Source organism: Rissa tridactyla, chromosome 4 (assembly GCF_028500815.1).
Source record: "Rissa tridactyla isolate bRisTri1 chromosome 4, bRisTri1.patW.cur.20221130, whole genome shotgun sequence".
In the NCBI taxonomy this organism is placed as follows: Eukaryota; Metazoa; Chordata; class Aves; order Charadriiformes; family Laridae; genus Rissa; species Rissa tridactyla.
Genome location: NC_071469.1, coordinates 37,309,614 through 37,332,574, shown reverse-complemented (window position 1 = coordinate 37,332,574; position 22,961 = coordinate 37,309,614). Strand labels below are relative to the sequence as shown.

The following is a 22,961-nucleotide window of genomic DNA, read 5'->3' as shown; positions in this document are numbered from 1 at the left end:
TAAGCTGGTGAAAAACTGCAAGAGCTATTTTTTTTTTTAATCCCATACTAATATACTTTTGTGTTATATCACAATATATTACAGAGTAAGATAAAAATACATAAAAAGAAGCTTACATATTTCCTCATCATAAGCAGATAAAAATAGTTGCTTTGCCTGCCACAGTTTCTGAAGTCCACATCAATATTCTTCTCTTCTTTAAACCAGGGACTCTAATAAGTCCTCTTCAAACGTGATAGTGAAGATGCCACATTTTACTGTGCTCTGGTTTAAGTTGTGCTTTCTCAACACAAAATATGGGTTTGCCCACAAATGTATTTAAAAAACAACGAAACACTTCAGATGTCCCACTTTTCTATGCACACTGTAGAAGTACAGTAAATTCCTCCTTCATCTGTACACTGTGCCCTCCCACTTTCAGTGGCTGATTATTTCTCTTCTTTTGGATTTCCGGGTTGGATTTCTTCTTGCTGTCTGCAAAGGTAAGAGATTCTTTACTGGGACTTTGCTTTTTAATCCTTCTCTTTCCTCCCCCTTCTCTGAAGGAGGCATTAACCTGGAGAGTGACAAGGACATAGTAATTTGTCTATCTACCACTTCGATACAGCGTTTACCTTATCACAGAATCACAGAATCACAGAATCGTGGGGTTGGAAGTGACCTCTGGAGATCATCTAGTCCAACCCCCCTGCCAGAGCAGGATCACCTAGAGCAGGTTGCACAGGAACGCGTCCAGGCGGGTTTTGAATGTCTCCAGAGACGGAGACTCCACCACCTCTCTGGGCAGCCTGTTCCCGTGCTCTGCCACCCTCAAAGTAAAGAAGTTCCTTGTCATGTTTAGGTGGAACTTGCTATGCTTAAGTTTGTGCCCGTTACCTCTTGTCTTGTTGCTGGGCACCACTGAAAAGAGCCTGGCCCCATCCTCCTGATATCCACCCCTTAAGTATTTATAAGCGTTGATAAGGTCCCCCCTCAGTCGCCTTTTTTCCAGACTGAAGAGACCCAGATCCCTCAGCCTTTCTTCATAAGAGAGGTGTTCCAATCCCCTAATCATATTCGTAGCCCTTTGCTACACCCTCTCCAGCAGTTCCCTGTCCTTCTTGAACCAGGGAGCCCAGAACTGGACACAGTACTCCAGGTGCGGCCTCACCAAAGCAGAGTAGAGGGGGAGGATGACCTCCCTTGATCTGCTTGCCACACTCTTCTTGATGCACCCGAGGATGCCATTGGCCTTCTTGGCCACAAGGGCACATTGCTGGCTCATGGTCATCCTGCTGTCCACCTGTTCTGTTGTTCTTTATGGATAAAGAAGTATTTCATATACCAAAACATTTGCATTTTCCGCCATGAGTTCTAGTCCATTTCATATCAGTACTTGCCGAAAGTCAATTACCAGGTTTTGTTTTGTGGATTGTGAGAGGTGAATTGCTGGGTCTTGGAATACACGTCATACAGTCAGAATTAACTGGCATCCTCTTTGGTAGTCCGTTAAGAGACGCCACTAACTGAATGGGTCCTGAAATTGAAAACACTTATTTTTTATTTAGATATTAAATACATGAAATCAAAAGCACAGAATGAAGACAACATTCTTTTTGTAGATTTTCCAAAAGCAGTAAATCCACATTTACAGGAGAAGATAAAGATGATAAGGAAAAAAACCCTAGACAACAATAATCAATTAAACACTCAAAAATAAAGAAAAAAGAGAAGAAAAAAAAAATCATCCAATTCTAATGGTGAGGTAAAGTGCTCTTTTATGCTCCATTGCACGTCCTGCAGGAACAATAACATTCTTTTGAGAATCAAAACTGAAATCCAGGCATTTTTAGCTCACAGGAAAATATGTGTTTTGATTGAGCATTTATATGAGATTAGAATTCTTAAATATCAGGCTAATTATCCCACATAAAAAAATAATCTTAGAAAGACTTCTGAAAAGTTACATGTGAATAACAGTTGCAGAACAAATTGTAAACCAGACTCTAGTAATTGTAGCTAGCGCAGTCAGACCCTCAGCCATCATCAGAATTTCAATCAGCGGAAGGTAAATCCTGTGCAGTGTAGAGGCACAGATATATTAGTATCTGGATATTTTTGTGGCCTTCATTGTCAAGTTGTCTCAAAAACAATAGCAAATATATCATGACAACATAAGGAAAATGAGAGGTGAGATGGGGAAAAAATAATTATTAATATCATTAACCGATAGGAAACCCAGAGTCAAGTAGACTAAGGGCTTGATTATTAGTAAAACTGTAGGAATAGCATGGAATATGTCTCTGAGGCATAGCAAAAGCAGAGTTTCCTACTTTGCCTTTGCTCAATACGGTGATATGTATTCATTACTGACCACTATCTGCTATAGGTTGCTATCATTTCAGTGCTGGTTGTTTCCCTGGCTTGAAGGAGGTGTGGGTGGAAAAGGAGTCATTTCGAAACTCCACTCACTCCTACTCTTTCTTACTTACTTGTTTCTGAAAGAGCAAGTCTTATACCCTCTCGATTCTTTTCATAATCAGAGTCATCATGTGCAATTAATTGGTTTATACATGTTAATAAAGAGAATATGTGACAGACTCAGAAACCAGACATAATTCACTCGAACCCAAACCCTTACTTCAATCCATAGTCTGTCCTCCCTTTGTATTGCCACCAAAGAAGAGTAAAATAAGCATCCATCACTCTCTTTCCAGGTTCAGCACAGTGAGTCTGAGTTTCTGTCCCCTAGGATTTTGCATTGTATGTTTGCACTATCCGGTTTACAAGCTATTATTTTAGTAGCTGGTGGGACCTTCATTGGTAGATTATCCCCTACTCTTGCTGAAGGATGATGTTGATGTATTAGGTCTTTCCTCTTTGTAACTACCACGATACTACAATGAGCAAGTATGCACTTCACACTTCTCCTCCTGATAATCTATTGGTATAGATCTGTGGTTTCCTTTTAATGTCTGGTTCATTAGACGGTATAAATGTGTGTAGCATTTTTAGCTGTGGTTGAGGAAAGCAGGGAATGTGGAGGTTAAGGTTTATTATGACTGTCATGTTCAGGAACAGAGCGCTATATACCATTTCTGCTCTGAGTCTCTGCACATAACTCCAATTGACACTGGCATTACGCATTTGCCTGAAAGCTGTTTATCGCCCCGTTTCTATGGGTGATCAGGACAGAATAGATCTGAGTACCAATTATTTTAAACCTCCACGAAACTTTCCATGAAGCGGGGTTAAAGAAATGCTGGCAAAGTATCTAGGAATGTAAAACCCAACAGATAATAGCTCTGTCCCTAAAACCACATGCACAGAGAGACATTAAGAATATTCAACAGTGTCATTTATTATGTAGAGGGCACTATACAGTTGCCCTCCCCTGACACTAGCAATACAAGTGCTTCATGAGGGAATAAACCCCTGAAAGCTTGGTTGCAATTTACTTCTTTACTTCCTGCACATAGTAACAATGATAGTTGAATTGAAAAGCATTTTAAAATTCATAAATATATAAGTAGCCATTATCTAGTGGAAAACATATGTCTGACTATAGGACCTGATCCACTACGCAGTTACTCTAATTTTAAACTAATGTAACTCCATGGTAATCAATGAGGGTGCTGGTGTGCAACTGGAGTAGCACAAAGCAAATAAGGTTTTTAGTACATGTAAAGGTCGTTTTGCTTAAAAGAAGGCCAGCATTTTCATTGTGTGTTTATTATGGGTACCTTAATCCAAATGCTCAGAAAAAGAGGCACTCAGAATAACTGGATACTTTTAAAACCTGTTTGTATTGTGACTGACAAAAAGCTGAGAATATTTAGCTACAGACTCATTTTACAGGGGGAAAAAGGCATGTTGTGTGTTTTTTCTTCCTTTTTGTGGGGTAGAATTTGTTTTTAAAGTAACCGCAGTTAGCTGCTCATTAAGTTAATAAGACGGTGATTTCAGCTAGAATTTGTTTTGATGGTTAAGACAAAACTTCATAGATTGGTTAGTGGAAAGTGAACAGTATGATCTTTATATGTTCATAAATGTAAACAGTTTAAGACCAGAAGGAGACTGTTAAAGCTTTGGTCTGAGCTATTTTCTCTTCAATTTTACCCAAACCCTTTCTGTACTGAGCAGACTTGAAACTGGCTGAAGTTTCTTTTTTTTTTAAAAAAAGGTATCCCATCTCAATTTTTCTATGAAGTGTTGAGCCCTAATTGTTAATCATTACACTGTGTATTAGTAAAGCAAGTGTGGAAAGCAGAATCAGTAATTCACGATGCTAAGTTTGTGTAAAAACGACAATCTTCCCCGCTGTCCCCCCAATTCCTGTGCACACCTAGCACCGTAGCCTAGGGGATGAACATAGGAGTAACACAAGGCTCTGGTGTTACTTGCACCCTTCTGATAGCTAGGCTTTTTGCGGAGGGTCTGCTGTGGAATTTCAAAAACAATCAGCAAACTTGCACCAGACAAATAAAGTTGCATTCCTTTACATTTTAGATGTGAGAGATAAAACAGACAGAGTGCCGTTCAATCCTTTATCGAGGTGACACAACCCCAAAAAGCTTTGATGCTGTCTATTGCAAACCTCATGAGGATTTGAGTAGGAAACAAAATGTGATCAGTTTGTTTGACTCGCCTTTCTAACTACATGAATTCAGAAAGGGTTTCTGTACAATTCTCTTCCCCTCCCTTTATTCTGTGGTTTGCTTTGTTTGCTTGAGTTTAAAACTGCCATTACGTGAAAGTGTTGCAAGTATAAATAATTTAGAAGATAACTCTGTGGGGATACTAATAATATGCCCCTGCCTTTTCTAATAGCAACTCATTACGGTTCTGAGAACTAGTATTCCATAGGAACGCTTACACAACATCACTGTGCCATGGATATTGTGGATGTTGACAGTAAAATAGTTTTGAAATCTATTTAATTAAGTGTATTTTCCTTCTTAAAAATGCCCCTTTTGTTTATGACTTGCACTGCTGCTTTAAATTCTCTAAAAATGCCCAAAGGCTTTTTGAGTGGACAGATAGATGGACAGACAGATACACCCATCTGGTTTTATTATCTTAAGTATTTGGATGTAATACCTTTCCACAATAAGAAGCCACAATGATACAATTATCTAACAATGCACAATTACTTCTAAGGGAAATCTAATCAGTTAATAGATGTTAATAAAGACAAATGTACAAAGGTAATAAGTCGGTCAAACTCGAAGAGTCCTACTCTGTTCGCTCTTGTTTAAAGGAAAGAAAAAGCTTTTAATGGGGCTTCTCTTACTTTTACCCCATCATTTTACAAATTGCTTTGCCAACCCTTCATAGGAAATAGTAATTTTAAGTAGGCCAACATCAAGATCAGGTTGTATGCACTTGGTGGTAATGATAGTGTAGCTGCCCTTTCAGGAGTCAGTAAGTCCAACAGTTGAGTCTTTTTTTTTTCTTCTTTTTTCATATTTTTCTTTAGTCTCCAGTAAATGAATGGGGGCTGTCAGTCTGAAAGACTCTTGCTTAGAGAAATCAAGCTCTTTATCGTGCTAACCTCATCCTGGGGTCTTTCGGAAAGTCATAGGGCAGGCAGGCACTGTTTAAAGCAGTCTTAAGTAAAAGCCTACTTGGTGCTCCGCACACAATAAACAACAGCGACGATTAAACAACTCATGAGAAGTAGCGGCAGCCCTCTCACACAGACACATGCTATTTCAGGACTTGGATCTTTGGACTATATTATGGGGAAAGATACTGATTATAGATAATCATAAACTGTTCAAAGCTACTCTTTTTTTTTTTCTTTTTTTTTTAAATAAACATTGAAGAGCTTTATAAAACCATATTCACATCTTCTGTTCCGAAGTGTAGCTATGTTGTCATGATTCTCAGGGCAAATTATTTAGATGTTAAAGGATGCATAGTCCATTTGAACAAAAGAGAACTCAAGAACTGGGAGGAAAGTATGATTTTATGATTTTAAAATACTGTGAAAATCTTCACACTAAGAGAGTCAAAATTACTGATGAGATGGAACAAGCCACAGCTGCAGCTCCTGCAGAGATTGCTTGGCTAACAAACTATTACATTAAACACAGCATTGCTCAAAAGAAGTTTGTGTTTTAGATAGTATCGTTCAATATAGATGGGTTTATAACCTGGAGAACAAAACTGACAGTGAACCCAGAGCAACATTACTCTCTCAGACATTCTTAAATACAAGTCTTACTTCTCTATATTCCTCTAGGACTCCTAACACATTTATTCCCACTGCCCAAATTCCACATGCATTTCCTAGTGTTGCTCTTTCTCTCACATCTCCAGTGTCTTCCTCTCTTCCTATTTCCACTTCAACGGTATGTCTCTTCTGCTTCTGCCTTCATCTCTTCTCACCTTGACTGTTGTAGTTCCCTTCCCTCAGGACTCTAAGTCCCAGTTCTTCATCCCCCCTGTAATGTGCCAAATGCTGATGCTTCCTTCTCACACACACACCAAAATCACCTCCTACTTTCGGCACTTCAGCAGCTTTCCACCGTCCTTTTCTGGATCCATTTCAAATTGTCCTTTTTAAAACAATGTCAAAGCCTACTTCCACATAGATGTCTCTTTTTTTTTCATATTCTCCTCTCTACTCTCTGTCTAATGCTTCCCTCCCCTCAGTTCTGCAATCTCAGTTGACAAATCCTTCCTATCTACCATAGCTCCCATCTAAAGAGCCCTTCTGTATCTAAAGAGCCTTTCTGTATCATTGGCTAGCCATATATTTTCTCCTTTGCCTGTACATACTTCTTAATTTCTCTCCATGGAAACTGGTTTGGGACTGAGTTCATGAGGAAGATTAATACTGTATGGCATGCTTAAACAGTTATTATAGAACTGTGCTATATTGGAAGGCCAGAGCATGATCTAGGTAGCACTTGGGATAAATGTGGCAAAGGGATGAAATGGGTCTTTCAGCCTGGATGCAAAACATGCCCACAAAAATTTTCATTTACCAATTTGTTACCTGTATTTAGTACACCTGAAAATGAAGTGTAGGCACCCATCTTTGCTGCACATCTTGTCCTAGCAATGAGGTTATTGGAACCGTGAGATTTCTGTTTCAAATTAGGAAGTGGAATTTGACATTATGATGTTTTCATATTTCTTCTTTTGTAGACCCTAGTTTCTTGGATTAAAGGAACAACAGTCCTCTAGATACATGATTTTATTTGACTGTGAACACATGTATCAGGCATCAAAAATTACGCAGCTAATTGGACCACTCGTCTCAGCAGAATTGATTGGTGGTTAAGGGACATACGTAAAATACAGCTGGATTTTTCAACTCAGGCTTCTGTCAAAACCCATTTAGAGTGCTAAATTTTTCTTTGGCTATTGACCACTATATTTGTTTGTATTTATTTTACTGATTCACAGAGCTAATGCGTTTCCTGAAATGTCTGCGAGAACTCAGGTGAGACACCACAGGCTATGCTGTCTTAGGCTAGAATTTACTAGGATTAAAGCAGACGTGGCATTACTAGGGTCTGCTAAGCCTCAGGTGATTTATAAAGATATAAAGTGTATCTTTTATGATTACGATGATGCTAAAAATTTTGTGGATGATAATATAGTCACATTGGAAAGACTGAATATAACAACTGGGGAAGAATCAAGAAAAGGAAATGGAAACTAACTCTCTTTTACTAGTTCATCTGAATGGTTGTCTGCATTTGTTGCTTTTATTATTCTGTTTTACATGGATGCAAGTTTACAAGTTTAGATGCATAAAGGCATATTTGATTTCTAAAATAGTTAAATATTACAGGATTTTCACTATCAAATTGTATTATTCCTAGGAATGTACACATGCCATTGATAATTTTAATAATTTAAAGTGACAAACAAAGAACAGCTTTCCCTCTTCTAACTACTGATTTATCTTCCCAAGTTTTCTTCAGTTTTGGACACAGAATTAAAATTAAAAAAAAAGGGGGTTATTCTATTTATGGTTAATTTCTTCTTAAATTTATTTTTAAATCCTTATGCACACAAGCACAATGCTGAACTACTTTGCTTGAAGACGCTGCCTGTGAATTTGGGGCATTTTTTTCTTTTTTTCAAAGGCTTTTTTTGTGTTACATAATGTTCCTATTGACCTTAAATTTTGTGTTTCTTTCAAAGGTTGGTTAAAGATGTTCTAAAACTTTGCTTGAACTTCTTATGAAAGTATTATTATAATACTGGCTTATAAACCAATGAAGCCACAATAAAAGATCTGTGTAGCGTATTTTACAAAATATTTCCTCATGAATATATGTTAGATATGCATATGATCTGAGTTGCATGTGAGTGTCAAGCAGAAACCCTGCAAACTTTAATTTAAACTAATCTTGATCTTTAGCCATCCCTGAATTTTCTAGCACCATCACTTAGCTGCTGCCCAGTCCCGAGATGCCTAAAATCTTTTGTTCCACATATACTTGTTTCCAGTGGTGAGCACGTACAAAACTGCTTAGAATGGGATATAACTGAGAAACTTGGAACTGTAACCACAGCAGTACTGAAAAGTGAGATATTGCCCTGTCCATGGCTATTTTATATAGAAAGGACCTCCAGGACAGAGGAGTAAGAACACAAACACATATATAGTGATCAATAAACAGTAACGTGTTCCAGAGAGACACACAACTTTCCACACAAAATCAGCCTTGCTTCAGTGTATCTCCACAGGGGTCAAATCCAGCCAAAGTTCTTGTCATACATCAGCCATACCAAGCTTTACACAAAAGAGGCAAATGGTACAGGGAGTGCTATACTCAATGGCTCATTGGTTAGAAAATTCACTTGTTAAATAGGATATGTGTTTGCAGGTCTTCTCTTCGTCTTGATTTAAATCTGTCTTAACTGTTCCAAGTGAGTTGAGTTTCCCAATCAATGGGCTATTGAACATAATTTTCCATCTTTACTCTTCTTCACTATCATGCCTTTCTTGTTCTCCTGACTGCCAGTTCTCTTGTGTATGTAACGACTAGTCAGTAGAACAAAATTAAGTCAGAACAAGGGCTTGACTGTACAGCCTCTTGGTTAGGGATCCAACTTCAGATGTGTGAGAGTTAAATGCTGGTTAATTATGACTGTATAATTACTTCGGGTGGAACATCTTCAGAATGAGAACTGAAAGGGCTTTGTTCACTGTACTGAATACCTGGGTGATTCAGATATTCTTCTAGGATGTGACGGACCTATGCTCAAGTCTTTGTTCCAAATCAAGCAGGATAGTGAGGCAAAACTTGATCTCCTTCTTTCCAGACAAATAGTCAAATAATTATGCTGTCAGTTATAAAGAAAAGAGATCTTTATCTCTGTTGTTATAAGAAAGAACAGACCTGTCCTAAGATGTCTGTCTCACTAAAAGGATCCATAGGAATCCTGACTGGACATAAGTGTCTTCCTCTAACTCAGAGATAGAGCATGGTTATGGCAGAAAGTACCTCACTGTTGGGATACGCACATACACAGCAGTGAAAATTATGATGGGATGGGGTGTTAAAAAGTACAAATCTACATGCCTAAAGAATTTAGGTAGTTTCAATGTTATATGAGGGCTTTTTTATTTTTTTTTTTTACAAAAAAAATGTAGTTAGGTATCTAAGTCCACCTTCTGGTGATTCCTGGAACATCTAACCAGAGACAGGAATTTCCCTGGAAGCAGAGCACCTACAATTTAGGCAATAGTGTCAACATCCCTTTGCTAATACTGCCTTCTAACTCGGAATTTCACTGAGCACTAGGATTGCCTTTACAGGGCCTATGATGATTTTGATAATAGGGCTTGATCGTTTTGAAAATTTTCCTTATACGTCTGAGTGCTTTACTAGACCAGGCTAAAGTGATCAGCATTGCTGGATACAGCCCTGCAATTACCAGTTTTGTGGGCTCAAATGCAGGTTTATACACATATTTTTAGATGCCTTCACCCCTACGCAGTGCAGGAACAATTAGTGAAATTCTCCTGAAAATTAAGCCTCAACACCCTACCAGTCAGAGCAGTCAGAGTTAATATTGAAATCCATCAGCAACCAGTTATTAAAATTATGTAAGATCACACACAGAGTTTCCAAACTGCTCTCATAAAGAAAGATAAATATTAGATAGGTTATATAGATTGGCTTTCATTTCATAACAGATATCTCAATTGTATGCAAAATAAGGGATAGTGGAACACATTACAGAACTGGCCAGTTTTCATTGAAGAAATATGTGCTCAGTTTCAAGTTTCTTTTTGTGGTGTGGTTTAATTTTCACATGAGATATTTAAGTGGCAGTGAGAGACTCCTCCAGCTACCCATCTTTTAACGACGGGTTACAAGAAAGAAAAATACATTAACAGCCCCCTCTTTAGCTGGGGAAGCCAACAACAACTGAAATGCGGTGCACTTGAGCACAGGCTCCTCCAGTGCTGTGCTCTCTGCCCATAAGCCAGCTGAGTACTGAAATCAGGGGAACCAAACCTTTCAAGTGCTTCAGAAAGCACAAACCTAAGGTTTCAGCCCTTAGCTTGTTCAAAAGAAAGAAAACAGCAGAGAGAAAAGACATGGTGTAACATTCACATATATGTCCTCAATCATAGCATATCTGGCCATCCAGGACCCCTGCAGAGCACCGGTAAGCTTTATCACTGACTTGCCGGCTGTACTTTGCAATTATCTCTGGTGAACCGGCAAGGTAGGCTGGGGAGCAAGAGCTGAGCCCCAGGGGAGATGAAGCACTGGTCCGAAGGTATGGGAGCCTGGGATATGGACTGACAGGCTGAGGAAAAACCTCCACAGAGGCTTTTTAATTTTTTCTATTCCATGATTCCAAACCCGTTTGGCTAATAGTAACTAAGACATAAGGATATGTGAAACACATACATATACTAGCAAACTCTCAAAATCGTTTTCAGAGCATTTCCCCCTGATTCTTGTGGGACAGAGAGAAAAAAAATTGGGATGAGATACAGGAAAAGCTTCACCAATATGACACTGGGAAGATCCGTAGAATTATCTCTTCATTTTAGCACACTTAAATAATATAGCGGTCCCACAGTTGCACGCTGATAATACCTTCCATCTCTGTGGAGCACGTATTCCACAACATGACAGGCTGTAGTCTCTTGGTGTCTGTTGTGTTGACACATCTTTAGCCACTAAGCCATTAGACCCTCTGATTTGGTAAAGTCTTGCCACTGGTATTGGAATAATTAAAGGGAAAAAATGAAGCTGATTCTGCATCTACAGAGAGAAAGATTAGTATAAGCAGAATCTCCAGTAACCAGACAGTGTAAAGAGCAAAACACAAGAGATACCAGCATGTAGGTATGACTTACTGAGAGGTGATGAGGTGAATCTGGATAAGAGCTATAGCATGGGAGAGGGGGGGATGTATTTATACATAGTGTATTATTTATGCCCATTACTTCTAATTGCCTAACTAGTTCTCTTTCCTCTCACGTATACTTTAGTACCCACCAACCAGAGAAAGATGTCTACAGCTAAATATCTGCCAATTATTATGGACTTTTGCTTAATATTCTATTGTTCCACTGACAGCACAGTTTTTAATATATCATTTTATACTATCCTGTACATCATCATTTTCCTGCCTCCCTTAGGGCCCTGGCTGTAATAGTTCTTATTTATTTCCACAAGCTAACATATATGCAAAAGATCTTGTAGTCATGATGTCGCCCCCACCACCCTCACCTCTTCCCATCTTTGTTTTTGTAATCCTTTTTGTCTGTTTTTAAAGTTAAAGTATAAAGAAGTGTGAACATAGCATGTGCGTAGACACATACCAGGGTCAAATACACAGCTTGCTGTGTGGTTCCCTTCTCTACCCATAAACACACAAGACACTCCTCTCTCGCTCAGCAGCGTTACACTGCAGCTTTTTCTTGTGGCCTGTAGATTTCCTTTTTTAGCAAATAAACTTGAAAACAGAACAGAAAGGAAATAAAGGAAAACTCCCTTGCTATTCCAGCGGGCGAGGCAGGAGTTTAACAGCCCGCGTAGTGACTGATCACCTCACAGAATCTGCTCAGCACCTTCTGAGTCGAAAAGAACTGAACGGAGCATTGACTCCGGGCTGGCAGGGCTGTGGACTGGTTAGTTGCATCAAATGCTATTTCCTAGTGAGTACTCATTTTGCAAAATTCTTTTTTCGAGGAGAATCTGTAACAGTGTAAGCTGGAGGTGGCTCCGACTGCATCGCTGTCTCTGAAACAGAACAAGCATCTTTAGGATGAGCAGTTCTCAAACTTTCAGCAGCGTGTTTCTATAAATATATTTTGGCTGTGGTTTTTTTAAAGTGGGCTCTTCGTATCCAACTTCCTGAGGTCCGTTGGTTGACAGGTAGAAAAATACATATTTTTTTCCTTCAGATTTTAATAACAATGAAAAAGTGTACAAGCTTCATGGTCAAGACAGGACAGTGGGTACAAAAAAAATGTTATCTTAAGGCAAAATTTACTGTCAGGAAAAATGGAACATTCCTTCTGAACTCACGAACTGGTAGTGCATGTGCAGGTTGGTTGTAGATGGTTGCTACAATAAGGCTTCTTTCATACAGGTGTGTTTATGCCCCAGGCTTGCTGGCCACAGTCCATTCCATTTACAGAAGCTGAATTAAACAATAACTACCGCATTGCAAAAAGAAGAAGGAAAAAAAAAAAAAAAAGGTGAGCGTCAAAGGAGATGCCTGAGAGCTTTGTTAGGGCCAAGAAAAACCCTGTTGCAGTTGTCAGAGCTTGTTGATGTTGCAGAGAACGGCACTTTTTTTTTTCTGCTGGATTTTGTGGTTCTGCCTTAGGAAAGAAAGTAAAATAGAACGGAAGAACAAAGTCCTACTCTATAAATCAGCAGCTGCTCCTTGCCAGATCAAAGGAGTGACATTTTTGCTCCTGGACTACTTGTCCACTTTAGGTGCTTGACAGACAGCTAACAGCTGGCCTGTTACATAGTATAGGAGAGTTGGGCTACATCTTCTTCAGAGTAGATGACAAGCTAATCAGAGATATCCATAGCACAGGACATGTGAGTGCACCTTGATCTCTTCAAACATACCTACTACATAATTGCTAAACACCTTTATGCATTTTTGGCAAGTTGCTACTTAGGTAGTTTCCAGTGAAAAGTAAGAAGGAGAATTAATGTCTTAATCTAATTTGATCAGGGAAGTTAAACAGATGTTAAATTTGTTGACAATTCTCCTTTTTGGGTCAATTGAGAATTGGCTAAAAAATGTATTACGAAACAGTTAAAAAGATGTGTAAAATACTTCAATGTGATATTACTCTAAAACTACACTTTAAAAAAAAAAAGTTACCTACAATGCGCCCCCTCAACTCCTATGTAAGAAACTAGATAAGCTGTTTGTTTCAAGACTGTTGGACCCTCATTAGTTTTGAAAATCTTCTCCTATGAGTTTAAGAGGATAAATTAACGCATCTTTAAATGCATGAGTTACTTAAGATTTTATAGATCTGTTATCTACCTTTAACATGGATATCTAAGTGCCAACAAATCAAAGTGCATGCCAAATTAACTGAAATTGTATTTAGCATCTCCACAAGACGTATGTATACAAACCTGGAATTTTAATGTCAGTAGTAAAAATTTCAAAGTGATTCAGTTTCTAGTTGATTCCCATCTGCAATAAATCAAGTACAGGATGAGGTTATATACTACAGCTTATGTCTATTGACTTTGCATTTTATCTGTAAGATATGAATAGCTAAGGAAGTATGTCTGCTTGTCTCCTCCCTTCCTTTCAAGTACCTTTAAAAGATCATTTTTACAGTGCGTGATAAATAACTGTATATGAATAATCTGATGGCACTCGTGGAGGAGCAACAGCCATGGCCGGTGTGCGTTACCTGGCTTCAGGTACGACTGCGTGCACGGAAAGGCGCCTGTTCCCAGCCAGAAACCCGGGGGGGGGAATAAGGGATGATCCTTTTCCACCTAAAGCTGAGGTTTCTTGAGATCGTGTGAGGAAACCTCTGCCCACCCGGTGGCACCTGTGGGTGTGGGCCCGCAGCTCCTCACCACCTGGGCGCTGACAGACACACGTACCTCCTCCATGGCCGGGTCTCACGGCCGGGGCAGCCCAATCCCCACCTTTGCCCCCAGTAAAACCAGAGCACGGCCATACCTGGATCTCTGGGCGCCGAGGAGGCGGCCGTGCCCCCGGGGCAGCGGCACCCCCGGCCCCGGCCCGGCGGCGGTGCTCTGGCCCCACCTGATGGCGCCCCGCCGCACAGCGGGAGGCCTCACAGGGGGCCACCGGAGCCTGAAAGCCGGGGCGAGCCCAGTTTGGCAGCAGGGACTGGCAGCCCTCCCGTTGCCAGCGTTCCTGGGTACCGACCCCAAGCGCAGGCTGGCTTCGGCCTCGGGGCTGGGCCCTCCCTTCGGCCTCGAGGCTAGGCACTCCCGGCCATGGGAGCAGCAGGGCGCAGGCCAGCAGGGGAGCCAGGTGGCCGTGGGGCCTCCATGTTTGTGAGGGAGCATCAGGGAGCCCTGACTGTGACTGGGGCCTCCTGGATGCCTGCCTTCGTTGTAGGGAAAGGGTCCTACACCCAAGCCCCTGCCCCGGGGGTGAAGGCAGGGTGGCTTCCCAGGGTCTGTCCTGCCGTGCAGGTGCTCCCCATGACAGGCCTTCCTGGGCAGAGCCAAATTGTTCCCCCCCCCCACACACTCCCAAGAGGTAACCTGGTAACCAAGAGTTACATGTTTAACGAGACGGATTTTCTCTGAGGTGAATAGATGCCCGTCTTGCCAATTCTCATGATTTTATCACAAGGCTCAAGTTATTTCATGTTAACTCGAGGTCCCGGCTCCAGGAGACAATGTTTACGTGAGAAATCTTTTCAAGTAAGTTTCTAGATTTTGTGGCTGAGAAGAGCCGTTTAAAAATGTGGCGCAACGACTGAAAAACGCGCAAAGTAAACACCAAGAAGAGCGCTGTTTAAATGACTGCTTTTTTAGGACAGTCTCGCAGTTATGGGACGGGCAAATTTCACGATTTCCAACAACTGGCAGCTCCGAGTGGCATAACGTATTTTTAGGCACTCCAACATAAACATACAAGATGCGGCAGAGGTCTTCGGGGCGGTTAGTGCCTGCCTCAGGCTGCCGCAGGCACCCAGCTTAGTTGCTCTCTGTCATCTTCTGGAGCCTTCTCTCCACCAAACATGGATGTTGACTGAGGTCCTCTGAACCACACCTTTGACAGATGCGAGATGTCTAAATTAGCTCAAGAAAATCAGTTTAAGCAGCCCATAACCCCCCTTCTCATTCCAAAAGCTGTGTGAAGTTTTGTCAGGGAATGAACCTGCCTGTCCCTCCCTCTTCCTCTCAAAACCAATCGTGTAAGTGACTCCATTTCTCAATATTCATGACTTAGGGAAGCCTTGTTTAGATGGCTCATTTCCAGGTGACTAACTCAGCTTTTTTAATTTCCTATAAGGAATGCTGCAAATAAGAGTTGGTAACCAGGTGCGGCATAGATTCAGTGAAGCGTAAACAAGGACTTTTTCAACTATTTTCATACACACATGTACAGAAGGACGCCTAAACCTAATTCTGTCAGTTTAGAATGCATATCGGAGGGAGAAGTTAAATAAACTAAGATAACTAGATTTTACTTGCTCAGATAAAAGTTTGGGTGACAGACAAAAACTGCGGGGTGTGGGGGGGTGTATGTTGATAAAAGTGTTTCTGCAAATTAGTCTTTTGTAATGCATTCTTTCAGACTGCTCTGATCTGCTCAAGACTTCTGAAATGATTCTTTCAGCCTGGGAAAGAAGTCATTTTCTAGGTTACTTATGAAAACATTTTTTGTGACTTAGATGTAATATTTCATTGGTTATTTTTCCTTCCAAATTAGGGCATTCTTGGGCAACAAGGGATCAGTGTAGTATATACTCTTGAGCTAAACACTGACATGTCCAAATACTGAAATATCATTTAGGCAAGGATTTATTTTCCCATCCAAGGTGAAAACATTTGGATTATTTTTTAGAATGCATTCTTAGGCTCTTACTCAGCAAAACATTGAAGCAGGTGCTTAAACCTCATTTATTCACCAAGCTCAGCTCCCATTTACCTAGGTTTAATAAGAGCTGAGCTTCTAATCTAGAATTGTCAGGTTTTTGAAAAATCTTGCTAGACTGTTCCTCTGGGTACCTAAAAGTTTTGAAAATTGGCTTTACATTCAGATGACAGAAAATAAGCAATTTTAACCCTACATTACTAGTGCTATTGTTGTTATTTTTATTTTTATTATTTCTGTCACTAAACCTGTGAGAATGTTCATTTAGTATCTCTGTTCTTTTCAAGTCTTTTGGGGCTAAAATCTAAATTGAGGCAAAACTTTCCTTGACATTAATCCTTTTAGAGAACTGATTGTAAATTCATCTCAAAAATTTGTTTATTTCTCTGTTTTTCACATAAAGAATTGAGAACTTATTTATGCAGTGGCTGGTTTGTTAAATAAATGCAATATTTTAACATATTCTGGGATGGATATTTTAAGTGGAAATCCAGATTGAAGATTGATACTGAAAAGTTTTGAGTTGTTCCTGGTGGCTCCATGTTGTTCCTCAGTCTCTCAGAAGGAGCAACATATTCTGCTGTGGGGGACTGGTACAGTTTTGCACCAGTTCATCTCACAGAAGATACTAGACGCATAGACAAGTGCCTGGAGTTAAATACCACTCTCTACTTGAGTTCAGATTAGACTCCAAGTTGGGGATGAGTTGTAGTTTCCTAAGCTTTCATGCAATTCATCCTCCTGAAGCAAGACCTGTTGTGACCCTACGTACTTAAAGTGGATTTTCCATGATAGCTGTAGAGTAAAGCTGGAGGTGTTTCTAATTCTGATTACCAATCAGTACAGCCACTAACAGTTCATATCAAGAGCTAATCTTACCTACATTCAGTTATGGAGTGGTCACTGTTTTGAAATACACGTACAGTATGTACAAGAAAGAGAGTGGAAACAACAAAAATATTTTTGAATGTGCCAGACTTGAGCAAGCAAACTACGATCTCTCTATTTGCTGGTAACTCTTTTGCACTTTGCAGAAATATCTCTTGTGATTTTATCTGAACATTATTTATTATAAAAATAAAATGTATTATGTAAATGCGAGTTTAACATCATTTGATATGACTTGAGATGAAATATGATAAATATATAGAGAAGATTAATTACAGGACTACTTCCTATATAATACAGAAAACATGTTTATTTTGGACAAAGAAAACCAAGGCTCTATTTGAAGAGATGCAATTAAATGCATATATTTAGATTATATTGTCATGCTAATTAGCAATGGTAGGAACCAATTAGGACTAGGGCTACCAAATCACCAGACTACATTGCATATTCACTAGTATACCTTTACTGCTCTGCTGTTTTTTGAAAGAAGCAGATAAAAATGAAATGTGTTCTTTTGAAAGTCCATATTGTTGTGCATTTTGAGCCAAATCTTGTTCGTTGTGCTTTCATAAATTGTCCCACAAAAGTTACCGGAACTACTTGTGCGAGAAAGAGAGGCTCTGGCTGTAGGAAATATATGTGGCTGCTTTAGGTAGCAATTACAGAAAAATACAAGATGGAAAAAAAGCTTCTTTCGATTCAAACGGCTATTGTTTGAATAAGCGAGGTCGGTAATCTGTCATTTGCAAAATGCTGGAAGTGCGATTTTCATTAAACGCACTATGTCAATGACATGTATTTCTCAACATTACACACCTCATTTATCATTCTGGAATGAGGGCCGGGTACCATATGAATGTAGAGTTTGTGAAGGTATCGCCTCGCAGCCCTGGAGGCTGATGACCCCTCTTTATCTACACAGCAGGTAAGGCACAAACAGTGGCAATGTGAGCTCTCTCTACGGTCCCCTGCCAGTGTGCCTGACTGCTAAGCTGGGGGAACAAAGGAAAGATAGCATATGGATAGCAGATTGTAGGAGCGCTGAAAGAGGACTGAGGAAATCTATGTTGGGTGTGTGGCTCTGCCAAAGATCTCTTGTATGACTTTGGCCTTGTCACTTAATCTCCTTCTGTCTCCGTTCCCCTTTGCAAACAGGGAGAAGGCGTCTCTCCTCTCCCCCAGGCTTTGCCTGGAAATCTGTTCAGACCCTGAGTTCTATTGGACGGTGCGCTTGTGCAGCACGGGGTGGAGTAAGACTGAGCTTCACTGGGTCCCCTCACTGCTGCTATCATCCAAATAATAGGAATTACTATTAACAGAAGAGTAACAAAGAAATCCATGTCTTGTTGATAGATTTTACTCATCTTTTCAGGCCATTCAATCTTTGGCCTCTGGGTGAAGGGTATGAACAAGGCAGGCAATTAGTGTCAGGAGCAGAGCTGTGAATTCTTCTTTTATAGGGTTCCAAATAATGCTGGAAATAGTGGCATTGGTGTTCTCTTTTTTCACCTGTCTCTTAATGCCTTTTTAAGACATTTGTGCCAAAATAACATCACAGTGTTTCTGCAATACACGAACTGAAGTGCTGTGCAAAAGGCTGTATTTTGCTTTACTTTGGCCCTGAAGATGACTCCCTGAGGGATTCAAAAAAAGCCCTCCAAAAAAAATGCAAAGGCTAGGGCAGGGACTACGGTTTCTACGTCTCTATTATGCACTGTGCATATTTATGGGGCAGTATAAAGAATAAATAATAATCCACAAACACTGCATTCTGTGCCCTTGTCTACCAATTGTGCTGATGCATTATGTGATGTAGCTACTGCTAATGAAACTAGGATCTGATTTTTAGCTTCACCTGAAAGCTATATCTGTTTTGCACCTGTGATTTTGCAAATATAAATAATATCACATGTAATTTTTCAGACATACCCACTGGTGGGTATAACCGATGCCATTTACAGACAGGATTTTTCAGAGGAGCCGTAGAAATGGAATTTCAAAATGATCTGGATGCCCAAAGCCTCTGCACTCCTATATCTTTCTAAGTATATGACAGTGCGTCTTCTCTTCAGACAAAGTGTTGCTGGTCTAGAGGACATCATTTGCACCTGCGGTTCTGCACGTGTGCAAAAGAAAAATGGAGAAATAATAAAATCAGAAATCAAACCCATGTGCTATATTTTGCAAGATTTACTGGACAAACGCGATCATTTCTTTTTTTTTTTTTCTGCAGGGAGACAAAGATTAGGGGACTCACTATTAGGGCTTTAACTCTCATTTCCAAAACTGCTAGTGAATTGCCTGTATGTAGAGTTCACAGTGAAAGGCTGGCTTTATTCACATCAGTGGAATGAAATAAGGCCAAGCTCTTTGGGGAGAGAATGGCTGGGCAAGATTGGGTTTTCAACACCCGTCCCAAAAGGCTTCTTCTGTGGTGGCTGTCAAATGTGTGAGACTGGGGTGGAGTACCCCAGTCTGCTGCCGGCGGAGGTAAAGCAGTTGTCACCTGAAACCCTTGAAGACTTAGAATTTTCTTAATGCTCTGCCTTGTTGTGCGAGCCCATTGAAAGAACACTTCAGAGGGCACCCATTTCTTGCTAATGTAAACTTTCTGAGGAGTATCCAAAGATATGACCTCTGGGTGAACCTTTAACCTTCCCCTTAATTATTTGTTTGAAGACAGTGTCGAGTTCTCCTGCTGAGAGCCAAGGCCCATAATGCTTCGCAGCCTTGTGAGCCGGGGTGTGTGTGCGGGGAAGTGGAGAGGGACATAAATAAGGGGACCACCAGATGTAAATAATAAAAGTGGTCGGGGTTTAAATAAGAAACGAAAAAGCAATTTGGTTTCCCTGAAGAGTGGCCTGATTGAAGAAAAGGGGTTAGTAAGATGGAAAGCGTGTGCGTGTGGGGGGATGTTTCTGTTGTCTGTGATTTTTTACAGGCCTAAATAAGCGTTCATTCCATTCTTTAAAACCTTGCCATCTGTATACACCATTAGAAGCTCATAGGAGAAGAGAAAACAGTCTTATCAGGCTTTCCTGTTAATCTCTATTGGCCTTAACTTTAGCTGATAAAAGGCGTGCTGGATGGAGGAGGTTCAGGTCAGGCTCCATTTGGTCAGCGCGGTAACGTTGCTGGAAAGTAGCTCAGCAAATTAAGTCCTATCGGGGGACCTTTGTCTTTGAGGACAGAAGCATCCTCGAAATCACCGCGCTGGGGTAGGAGATGCCTTCGCTGCGCCGCAGTCAGAAGGGAATAAACAACTACATCGACTGTGTCTGAGTTTTTATTTCAATACCTGAAGTCATGACTAATTCTGAGGCAGGATGACATTTCTGACAACTGAATTATACTTTTCCTAAAGAATAAAGAATGTCTTTCGGATGTAAACAGAGAGATGCAAAAGAGCCCTTTAGTGTTACTTGTAGCATTTATGCATCTGTCTAATGAAATTTCCACGACTGTGATTACGGAAGATGCAATCGAAGGTGTGCCACTGTCTTTTATTATCTGTAGAGGAATTTAACCGGGAGGCGGGAGGGAGGGAAGGAGGGAGGGAGGGAAGCGCGACAAAAGGCCTTGCGGAGTTGATGCTATATAAAGGCTAGCAATTTACTAAATGAGCAGATGAACTTAGTTTTCAGTTAACTGACTGAAAGACTTCGCGAGGCGTTGGATCGGGCCCAATGGCAATTATTGGAGGCTGGTTTGGATGATGGGCATGTTAGTATTTCTGAAGAGGATTAAACACTAGTATTCGACTTCATTAGCACTCCTTAAGGGTCACCAGCCGAAAGCCTGAGCTGTGAAATAGCACACAAAACCTGCGCGAAGGCTCCGGAGTGTTCTCAAACACAAAGAGGGGGGACAAAAACAAGCGTGGCTCCTGAGTGATAGAAAATTGCCCTGTTTTGAAAGAAACCCTGTGAATAGGCAAGTTTTAAAATTATTTTAGGGAAATTAATTTGGCTTAGCTTGTGCCGATGTGGATCGCTGCGCATTAAGCTAATAAGAAATATGCAAGCACTTATTTTTGGATTACCAGCAAAATTAAATCCAGGCTCTGCGGCCAACTAACTGCCTTTACCAGCGCTCAAAAGCCTCGGCAACCGCCCCGGTTTGAGATAAAAAAAAAAAAAAAGGCTATTTTGGGACTAATATTAACCACATGTACCTGCGACTGGGGGTTTCTAAGGAGTTGAAAGGTGCCTGCGCGTAGGGCGGGCGGTGGCCTTGCGCCGGGTGTCCCCGCTCCCGGCCGCAGAGGTCGTCCCCAGCTGGCACTGACCTGCCGACGACCCCCGGCTCTGCGGGCTCCGACCCCGGGAGCTGCAGAAGAGCAGAAGTCTTTCTGGGCCGGCACTTATTGCTGCCGCGCTGGTGATAAAACTTCAGACAGCCTAATTGATGGCTTTGCTGACCTACCGGTACCTTGTGAAAGCACGGAGTGGCAAAGCCTGGTCCTCATTTATGGCCAGCTGCAAGGGGAGCTGGAACCCGAGGATGGAAAGGAAGGGGGGGGAAAGTCTCCCAGCCTGTGAACTTTAACCAGGTTCCGAGCCACTCGAAGAAGTTAAAGAAACAATTGTCTTTTAACACAAGTTTTCGGGCGCATTTACTTGTTCAAAGCCTTCTGGCAAATCCAGCTTTAAGCTGACTAGTCAGATAAGCGTGTTACCGGTTACAGTTTCTGAGCACTTAGAGGAAAATCCTTTAAAGTGAAATTATACTCTTTTAAAAAAGCAAGGCGAAGAAAAAACACGTTGCTGCACCACGCTAAAATCCTGTCAGTTTTAAAGCAGAGGTGTTCTCAAAACAGAGAAGCAAGCTGATGAAAGGACTTCTATTCTTTGTATTCTGTTGCAGGTTTATTAATGCCAGAAGAAGAATAGTACAGCCTATGATTGACCAGTCAAATCGAGCAGGCAAGTTCCAAGTAGTATCTGTATTCAAGTCCCACAGGCGCAAATCCTCATCAAGTTATTCTTCAGGAGTCCCATCACCTGGTAAATAAATGCTCCAACCAGGCATTCTGGGAGATTATTTTTTTTTCTTATGTCCCCAGAATTCCACTGTAGGAAGCAACTTCACTAATTGGTGCTAATTGGAGATTTCCCACCCTGACTCTACTGAAACTGCTTTTTATTTTCTCTCTGAATTGGTAATTGGGTACAAGTAGTAGTGCCACAAGCAGTTTGTTTGACTGTGAGCTCTTGAATTACTCATTGCTTGTCTGCATCCAATCAGCAGGACAATCTCATTTTCTTGCTACCCACAACTCCTTGGTGTATGCATTGCTTTCACTTCTGGAAGGCGAGCTGTAAAACTCATTGTATCCATTCATTTGCTTTGACTATTCACAATATGCTACTAATGCGGCACGGTACCATACTGCCAGAAAATATTAAAAGATTATTACCTTTGTTTAAGAATGCACCAGATATGTTCCCAGTAAAACATATGATTTTTGTAACAATACCTTTTCTCCGTTTCTATTAAAGCACTCGGAATATGTAACTCTTTACACAACAACTGGTGCCGTGTTAATCATTCCACTTTGTAATATGCATTTCCTCGGCATACTAGGGAGTTGTGGTTTCCTGCCATGAGGTTATGGGATAAAACTGTTCTCCATGTGGTGATGACTGTTGTCACTAACAAGGGCTTTAACTTGATGGTGATTTCGCCTGCTGCTTCACTTTAAAGGTTTTCGAAAAGGTTATTAATCCTTTGGGAAACTCTTCCCGTGTAGCATTAAATTTCTTTTTCATTAACAGGTGAAAAAGGGGGAAAACACTAACTCAACTAACCATGCAAAACGTTAAGCCAAATACAAAGTCTATGCGTAAATAGGAAAAGCCATGTCCAGATTTTCCCCACTCGTTCTAGAGTAGGTGAGAGTGGTTTTATACGTTTTATTGAGTTTCACCATAAGTACCCTGTATCACAGGTGCCAGATTCGCAACTTCATGTAATTAGAGAGGAATAGAATAGGTACTTACTTCATTAAGAAA

General features: G+C 40.7%; 1 protein-coding gene across 13 annotated transcripts in view; it reads left to right on the top strand.

The window, feature by feature from the left end:
• The window catches only part of MEIS2 (Meis homeobox 2), a 175,296-nt gene that overhangs the window by 146,864 nt on the left and 5,471 nt on the right, over positions 1 to 22,961 (top strand). For 7 of the 13 annotated variants that reach the window (XM_054198632.1, XM_054198634.1, XM_054198641.1 and 4 more), the window contains one exon: positions 21,814 to 21,872. In XM_054198632.1, coding sequence (XP_054054607.1) covers positions 21,814 to 21,872 — 59 coding nt within the window. Of the gene's footprint in view, positions 1 to 21,813; positions 21,954 to 22,961 lie in introns of all 13 variants that reach the window. The other 6 variants (XM_054198631.1, XM_054198629.1, XM_054198628.1 and 3 more) reach the window with 1 other exon arrangement.